Below are 9,693 nucleotides of genomic sequence, written 5' to 3'. Positions count from 1 at the left end.
ATAACTGGAGTATTGTGTTGGAGTTAAAAATGTTTTCAAAGCTCAAAAATCTCCAGATACTTGATTTTTCAAATAACTTAGTTAGCATCAACAATAATGTCACCTACACCCTGCCCAATCTTCAACAATTGAACTTATCTTCTTGCAACATTTGTGAATTCCCAATTTTCTTAAGAACAACAACAAATTTACAATACTTAGACGTTTCCAATAACAGCATTTATGGTCAAGTTCCAGGATGGTTGGAAGATGTGGGGAGGGATTCATTATATTTTCTTGATCTTCGAGCCAACTTGCTTCAAGGATCATTTCCCACTCTAAGTTTTCTTAATCTGCGATATTTGTTTGTCTCAAATAACAAATTAATTGGAGAAATCCCTTCTTCAATTTGCGATGCAAACCTTGATGTTCTAGACTTGTCTCATAACAACTTAAGTGGCATAATTCCTAAGTGTTTGGTAGACTCTAAATCCCTCACAGTGTTGGATTTGCGAATGAATAGCCTTCATAGTACCATCCCTACAACATTTTCCACAGGAAATAGTTTTAGGAGTATTAACCTTAATGGCAATCAATTGGAAGGGCCATTGCCACGATCTTTGGAAAATTGTAGGAACTTGGAAGTTCTAGATCTTGGGAGTAATAAGATAAATGGAACCTTCCCTTATTGGTTGGAAGGTCTTTTATATTTGCATGTTCTTGTCATAAGATCAAACAAATTTCAAGGTTGTATAGGCAAACCTAAGACCAAATTTCCTTTCCCAAATTTGCGAATCCTAGACATCTCTAACAATGAGTTTAATGGTCCTTTGCCGATAAAATATTTCAAATATTTGAAAGCCATGACAAATGTGAATGACGGAAAAGTTGCTTTGAAATATATGGGAGACGAGTATTATCAGGATTCTTTGGATGTGGTGATGAAAGGGTTGTATACTAAGTTGGTGAAAATCCAAACTATCTTCACGACCATTGATTTTTCAAACAATAGTTTCAAAGGAGAGATGCCCAAGATAATTGGGAGGTTAAAATCACTCAAGGGGCTTAACTTTTCTCACAATAACCTTACAGGTTATATTCCATCATCATTTGGAAATTTGCACAATCTTGAATGGTTAGACCTCTCTTTCAACAAGCTTAGCGGGGAGATTCCTAGGCAATTGGTAGATCTACCATGGCTTGAAGTTTTAAAGCTATCACATAACCAACTCACAGGATTCATACCTTCAGGAAAGCAATTCAATACATTTGATAACGATTCGTACACTGAAAACTTTGGATTATGTGGATTTCCGTTGTCAAAAATGTGCAACAACCATGAGGCAAAAAAACCACCACCATTGGTCTCACAACAAAAAGACAATTTAGAGCCTGAAAATGGGTTTGGTTGGCAAGCTGTATCGATGGGTTATGGATGTGGAGTGCTATTTGGAATGTTGGTGGGATATCTTATGTTTAAAGTCGGAAAACCAAAGTGGATTGTGAGGATGGTCAAGTTAGAGGAACATATCATGCTCAGAAGGCTGAAGAAGAATGCCCAAAGACATGGTGGAAAAAAATAACTAGTCAAAACAATTTGTGGGTGGTTTTGCTAGAGTTTTTCAAGAAGTTTTATGGGGACACAGGACACCATTCTTTTCCAAGGTATACCTCCCTCTTTAGTTATATCTTTCAGTGCCTTTGTCACTTTCTTCCCTCTTTTTCTCTTAATTCAATGGCTCATTCAAAGAAAAATCAAGATGCTGGGCTTAGTAATTATTATTTATAAAATAAGTGTTTGATTTATTTATTTTAATGCAGCTGGTTAGCATTGTTGTTGTTGGAAGTAATTAGTAAGCCTGAGTTCTCTTTCAACTTTGCAATTTCGTGTTCTGTTTTTATAATGTTTGTTTTTTATTGATTTGATTTGTTTACTCAGTAAGGTTCAAGGTTGTTGCTTCTGATGTTTTGAAACATATCAATAACCTCTGTGCTCTTGAACAGATCAAGACCTCTACAACTAACACTAAGGTCCTATTTCTCTCTTTCTTGATTTTTATGGTTGGGTTCTATACCATATCCTTATATATTCAAATTTTACTTTTGTTTTTTTTGTCCATTTTTTGATTCTTTGGTGACTCATTTCTTAATGTTTAACATTTTTTATCTATGTTGAATGTGAATATTGTCATTTTTTTATTGGAAAAGGAAAAATGAGAATTCAACTTGGTTGAAGATTCATGATGATATTGAGATTGTATCGTGATATATTACCATGTTAAATTACCAATTCTCCAAAAGCTTAAGTTATTAGTAAATGGTCAATTTAATCATTTAACCATATTCTAATAAGTATCATTTCTCAAAGAGGCTATGTCAGTTAAGTCATTGTGTCTAATAAAATTCCTGGTCTATACTTGGTACCAAGTGTCAAGTCTGAAGAGACATTAAGGCCTGGTTTGAGGTTGCAAAGAGAATTTTTTGTTAGTGAATAGTCATGTTGTAATGGAGGGCGAGGGGGGGGGGGGGGGGAATTTCTATGATTTTGATCATAGGCTTAATTGAGGGTTTTAGTTTGATTCTTTGTAAGGTTAGTTGCAGCTTCTATCTAGTTTCCTGCTTGCTTTGTTTTTGTTGTTAGATGTTGCAGCTATTAGCCACTGGAGTTTGCCATTTATATGGTTTGTTTCTTTGATAAATTCATTCATTCATAAAAAAATAAATAAATAAATAAACAAGAGATTGCAGTTATCTATGATTTTCCTTAAGGACTTCTAGTATATTTGCTCTCTTAGTTTTTACATTGCCAAACAATCTACAATGAAAGTGCACATTCAAACCTGAATTCCCTTGTAGCCAAAACCTAATGCTCTAACTTAATCAACTCTTTTTATTGGTAACATTGCTCCTGTGGTTATAGTTTTTTTTTTTTTTCCATTTACTGTATTTTTTTTTTTTTTGGGTTAAATTATTGAGAAGTTCTAGATTTGGATAAAAAGCGTAAGAAAATGAAGCTTTTGAGGAATGTTTAGCAACGGTTGAGGTTCATATCCTTTAAGAGTTAATAGTCAAAGGTGATTGAGATTTCAACCGTAATTGTGCAATCCCTTTTCCCTTCTTTTTTTTATTTTATTTTTTTTTCAATTGCTATATTTGCATTTTTATTTAATGTATCTTACTGTTAAGATATAAATTTAATGATAAAGAAATTTAGGTGTTTCAAGTTCAACTTTCAAAGACCAAAATGATATAGATCCATCTAGGAATGTTAAATCATGTATGCTTAGTGTGGTAAAATCTTGAAAGGTCCAATTAGTCTAAAGGTTTAGCTTTGCTATTTCTTTTTACATTTTAGGTTTAGCTTTAGTGATCATTATTATGGTGAGTATTCTTGCCTATAGGTTGGCCATGTTTGGGATTTAATGATGCATTTGATTTGGGCTCATCTTTAATGACCCTTACCTTTGTCAACAATGATTCTGACTCCAGTCTGTATCCACCATCAAAGAAAATTAGAACATATTAACCTTAATGCCAAGCTAGGCTGCCTTCTTTAGTTACATCTTTGCATGCCTCTGCCACTTTCTTCTCTCTTTCTCAAAATTATAAGGCTCATTCATATGTAAATCAAGCTACTAGGCTTTGTAATTATTATTTATAAAATACTGTACATATTTGTTATGTATGCCGAATCAGAATAGTATTAATTTTCAACAAAAAAGAAAGAAAAGAACCTTGAGTTCAACTTTAATGAAGATTCAAGATGATATTGTAGTTATATATAGAAGTTACTAGTTAGGTGAGATGTAAGTTAGTTTGAAGGTATAGACTTGATAACTTTTCTTACCTTTGTTTTTTTCATCTTTGGATTTTGATATATCAATGTGGAGTGAAGGTGAAGATAGTATCAATGTAATCGTCTATAGTGAAAGATTTCCTGATTTCATTTAATTATTAATTATTATTATTATTACTAGCTGCGAACCCGCGCATTGCGCGTGATAATTATTTTTATAGTGGTTTTATTAAATTTTTTTTTTTTTTTTACAATTTAAACTAATCTAATAATGAGTAATGTATTTCGTAATTATATTTTTATTTATTATAGGAACAATCATAAATGTAATAAAGGAACAATCCAAAACACCAAAAAAACATAAACTAAAAAAAAATTAATAAAACTTAACAATGATTAATTGAACCAATATTATGATAAATTTTTTTTTTTGATAATCTATTAAGGTTATTTTCTTTGTAGAAATTATACTTTCGGCCACCCAAAACATATTATCAAATAAACAATTATTAGAAAAATATAAGAATTAAATTTCTATACATGCATTGTTATAAAATAATAATAATAAAAAAAATAAAATTGCAAAAGTTAAAATTTGTCACCTATCCGATTATTTTCGTTTGGCTAACCTTTTTTTTTCTTTAAATAAATGGCATTATAGAGTACTTCTAATACAACTATTAAGAGTACTTAGTCCACCACAAAGGATTAGAAAATAAACAAAAATTAGTAAAGTCTCATAGTTTAACATCTAAATTGAGCACTATAAAAAATCATGCTATGTAACAAAATAAATACCAAATTATGCTATGTAATAGAATAATATTATATTTTTATATGCTATATTTAATTCTTTAGAACGCAATAGGATAACATTTAACAATCAAACAGAATTAAAAAAAAAAAAAAAAAAAAAAAAAAAAAAAAAAAAAACAACAACAACAACAACAACAACAATTTAAAAAACAAAACTAAATCACAATTTAAAAAACAAAACTAAATCGCATTAACCCAAAATAGAGTTTTAAAGAATATAAAAAAAAAAAATATCAACCTAAAGTAGAGATGCAAGAAAAATAAAAAAATCCACCAAAAAATTTAGAGAGAGAGAGAGAGAGAGAGAGAGGGAACCTTTTTTTTTTTTTTGTGAGAGAAAACTATGCATAGAATAGAAGAGATAGTGACAAATTTATAGTAAGAGAATGTGAATAAGAAGAGACAAAAATAAAGAAAGATGAAGCGAAAGAGGAAGAATGATATTAATGTAAAGGGTAGTGGGGAGATAAAAAGGTAAGGGAGGGGGAAAGATTGAAGAAGTAGTGGAGAGATGAAATGGTAAGGGAGAGAGAAAGGTTGGAGAAGTGTAAATATTAAAAAAAATAAATGTTAAAACAATTATAATAAAATTGGGAAAAAAATAAAAAATAAAAAAATAAAACCTAAAGCTTGATAAAAGGCTTCAACGTTTTTTTTTTTTTTTTTTAAACTGAAAAGGCTTACACAAAACCCTAAAACTGAACTGAAAAGGATTTGGGTTGGGCTTGATAGTGGAACTAAATAAATAAGAGGTAGGCTGGATTAATTATACAGATTTATTATAGGGTGATAGTGGAAGTAAATAAATAAGTAGTGGACTGCATTTATAGGGCTGAAAATTGTAAAAACCATTTTAGAATTGTAGGACAAATTATATTTTAAAAAAGAAAAGAAAAAAAGAATGACGTGGCAGCTGATGTGGCATAATGTAAGAGCAGCAGCAGCAGCATTAAACGCTACGCTTCAGCTTTTAGTAATATATAGATTAGTAGTAGTAGTAGTAGTAGTAGTAGATATTGACTCTTCTTACTTTTTAGCAATAGTTGGTATGTAATTGTTTAATATCCTTCAATGTTTGATTTCATTTGGTGCAATTCTATTTTCCCTTCTACTTAAAGAATAATAAATAATACATTGACCCATGTTGTGAGTAGATGAAGGTATTGAGATTAGTCATATTTAGAAGAAATGACATAACATTCCAGTTCTATTGAAAATAAGCTGAGGAGTAAATAAGAACTATATCTCCTAAAATGAAGTGGTAGAAAGTGATCTGACTTTCCACTAAAAACCGGACATTTAAATGGGGCAATCATGTTGATATTTTGTGTGTCTTCTGCAGGAGCTTCCTTAAGAGTAGGACCACTTGTTCTTTGAGTATCCTCTCTCAAAGAGACTATGGGAGCTAGTTAAGTCATGATGTTCAATAAAATCCCAGGTATAAAGCTTGTGTTAAGTGGTTCTGAGTGTGGGGTATGGATAGGTTGAAGGGTAAAAGCTTTGAAAGCACCATATGCAAACTTACTTGGTCTATGGTGGTTTATTGTATTTGGCTTCAATGAAATGCTCTTGTTTGTAGTGGTAATGTAAAGTCTAAGGAGGCTATCCTACTTTTGATTAGAAGAAAGATTAAGGCCTAGGTTGAGTTCATAATGAGAATGAAAAATTTGTTAGTGAATAATCTCATGTTGTAATTCTTTGGAAGAGAGGGAGGGGGGGGGGGGTGAAATTTCACTATCTTGTATGATAGCCATAATTGAGGAGTGATAGTTCGATTATTTGTAAGTTTGGTTTCAATTGCTTTTTTAGTTTGCTGCTTGCTCTGTTTGTATAGTTTGTTTACTTTAAAAATTTATTCATTCACAGGGGAAAAAAAGTTATGTTTATCTTTGATTCTCTTTGACCATTTTTTCTTACTTATTTTCTACATCGTGAAACAAACCACAAAGATAGCATGCATTCAAACCTGAATTCCCTCACTGCCAAACCTTACCTAAATTCAAACCAACATTTGTTTGGCAAAACAAATACACTTTTGGTCCTCTAACAATGGGGATGGTTCTAGTTTGATCCCTACACATTCTATTGTGTCGATTTTGTTTCTTGACCTACAAAATCAAGTCAACATTTAAGGATACAATTGATTTGATTTTGAAAGTTGAAGGATGAAATTGACACAATTAATAGAGAGGGACCTTAATTTTAAAATTTGAAGGACAAAAGTGACACAATCAAATATATAGGGACAAAATTGGCCCACACTTTTTTATTGATCACATTGCTCCTATAATTATTGTTTTTTGCTATTTGTTGTCATTTCATTTTTGGTTTTACTGTTGAGAACTTCTAGATTTGGGTAGAAAGTGCAAGACAATGCAACTCTTGACCTTGAGAAATGTCCTGCAATAATCAAGGTCCAGATCCTTTATGAGTTTCAAGACAGAGGTGATTGAGATTTCTATATGCTTCACAATTTTATCTTCTTTTTTTGTGTGTTAATTTTATAGTTGTTTTTTATTGTTATCATATTAAATTCAATGATGAAACAATTTATTTGTTTCAGGTTTGACTCTTAGAGACCAAAATGCAATAGTTGTATCAAGACAGGTTGAATCATGTAATGCTTAGAATGGTAAAATCTAGGGTCCTTGTAAAGTTGTGATTTATAACTATCTTGTTTTGACTTTAATTCCATGCCAAATTTGATTGTAATTATGTTCAATCTTTTGTACCCTGTATTTTATGTGGAATTTTGTTGTAAGGGTTGTGTGTGAGAGAAAGTGTGAAGACTCAAGGCACAATTGAAGACCAAAGAAGTTTTTGAGGGTAGCTCGTGAGAAGCCTTCCCGCGAAGTGAAGCATGTGCCCAACATGACTGGAATGTGAAGAGTTATGAAAGATGGTGACAGCTGGTTTTCGTGAGTGTCTCGTAGGTAAGGACTTCCCACAAGATACACATGAAACATTCTGTTTTGCCAATTTGTCATATCTGATACACCCTATCCCTACCCACACTATATATACCCACATTACCCACATATGTTGAGGAGTACTTTCAGAGAGAAAACCCTAGCCACAACCCTTGAGAGTTAGAGATTGTTATACCCATAATCCTCTACACAATCCATTGTGGTTTTCCTCAACTCCTACCTCTCCATTTCCAAATCCTTGAGAGGTTGATAGCCTAAACACTTACCACACCCATTCTGAGTGTAAAGTGAGGCTTTGGTGCTGCTGGGAAGCATTGGAAGAAGCCATAGGTTTGGTGGATGCAATCGGGTTGAATTGCGTGATCCAGAGAGCTAGAGAAGACAAGGCTTGGCGATGTCAGTTGGTAGTAGGAGCTTGGAGGGCTCAAGTACATGGGGTAGACTAGGCTTGGAGGGTTTTTTGTTATTCATGTACTCCAACTTATTCTCTAGTGGATCGATTTACTGCTTGGACGGCGGCGGAGAGGTTTTTCGCCGAGTTCTTCGGTTTCCTCTTCGATAACACATCGGCATGTTATCTTGTGTTTGCATTCTTCTTCCCTTCTCTTTTAGCATTCATTTTACTGCTGTGTTTTGACGAATATGGCTTCAAGTAGTTATATTGTTTGTTCGCTTGCGTTTACTCTATTCCGCACTTAGTTTAAGTTAGAGTAAAATCAACCGAGCCGTAATTTTAAATTGGGGGTCTAAATAGCTCTTGTGTTTTCACACATTTTCGAGCTTTCAGTCCTGTTTATCTAAAGGTTTGGCTTTTTTGTTTCATTTTTCTTTTTGGGTTGTTTGAAGGGTTCATTAGAGTTTAAAACGTAGAGGCAATAGCATAGAGATCTTGTTTTGTGGATCTTCTGCTTTCCACATTAACTTCTTTGTTCTCCAAAATCTGGGTTGACGTGACTTTTTGTATTAGCCAAACGTTTTGACTCCAAGACCATATTTCATAGGAAGCCCAAGCATAGATACCTTGCCTAAGCTACTGATACATTGTTCATCTCCTTTCAAAGTAATGATTTGTGATCTCATTGTAGTGATCAGATAAATGCAGAAGATTAGGAGATTTCATTTTGGTCTTTTGAACTTCAGTGCAGTCACTTTTCCCCATATTCTTTCTATCAATTATACATTGCACAAAATTGTGGTATCATTGTTGCACTCCCTTTTCCAACTTATTGGACTCTTCCACTACAAATTTATTTTGTTTCTCAAATCAAAAGAGTTTCTCCCATTAATGTTTGCTTTGCATGTTCTAAAACCTGTAATTTTATATATTCCCATTTCCTAAATCCAAATTTGATCTATGTTTCATTTCTTCTTGGCAAAACTCAAGGTATTTTTTGCTTTTTATTGTCCTTTTTATTCTTTAAATATTTCCGTTGTTTAATTGAATATTAAATAAGTATTTGCTACATACGAAGCTGCTTATATAATCTCTAAACCCCCCCCCCCTTCTCCCTCCCGTAAATTTTGATTTTTGTTACATTCATGCAAAGTGTTTGATACCCGAGGGTTTTTTTTTTCTTTTTTTCTTTTTATTACAATTTGATATTGATAGCATACCTTCTATTTCTTCTTGCCTGCCTCTGATAGAAATTTCAATTTTATGAGGTTTGAATCAAAATGGAATCATTTTAATTTGTTGTAGTGTGCTCTTAGGAACCATTTGTGGTGTGTGATAATGAAAGTAGTGAAAACAAAATACATGGATTTTGATGGGAAGGAAGCACTAAATCGTTCAGGCATCCAACAACTAAACTATAGTGCTTCTTTAGGTAATAGAATGGTGAAAATTACCCTTAGTTAAATATACACTTTTACAAAACATGAATTTGAGAATCCACTTGATGCTTTTATTAGTGTTCTGTGATTCAATGTTTTTGTGTTGCTCACAATTTGGATGTTATGGATTCACTTATTTGGTGTTAGTACTATTTTTAGTTATGAAAGAAAAGAAAAAGGTTGATGGGTTTTGAATCTTTTGTGTAGAAATAGTATGTTATTAATATTTTTCAATGTGACTAATATCAATTTAGTACACAAACATGTAGGTGGAAATGAAAGTGCTTGGTGCTCTTTTTTAAAGCTCTCTGATTTATTATTTTTCTACTACTTAGGGCT

General features: G+C 32.4%; 1 protein-coding gene across 1 annotated transcript; it reads left to right on the top strand.

Annotated features, from left to right (window-relative positions):
- The first annotated feature begins 253 nt into the window (after window positions 1-253).
- Window positions 254-1,621, top strand: LOC126690932 (receptor-like protein 33). The gene has a single exon (XM_050386036.1). The coding sequence runs from the start codon at window positions 495-497 to the stop codon at window positions 1,560-1,562; it is 1,068 nt and encodes a 355-aa protein (XP_050241993.1). The 5' UTR covers window positions 254-494; the 3' UTR covers window positions 1,563-1,621.
- Window positions 1,622-9,693: the final 8,072 nt, after the last annotated feature.

The sequence above is a fragment of the Quercus robur genome, chromosome 7, assembly GCF_932294415.1.
Source record: "Quercus robur chromosome 7, dhQueRobu3.1, whole genome shotgun sequence".
NCBI lineage: Eukaryota > Viridiplantae > Streptophyta > Magnoliopsida > Fagales > Fagaceae > Quercus > Quercus robur.
This window is presented reverse-complemented; position numbering and strand designations above follow the sequence as displayed.

What these genes read in the sequence shown, in the direction of transcription:
- LOC126690932 (XM_050386036.1), top strand. Translation starts at nt 495, where the DNA reads ATGAATAGCCTTCATAGTACCATCCCTACAACATTTTCCACAGGAAAT.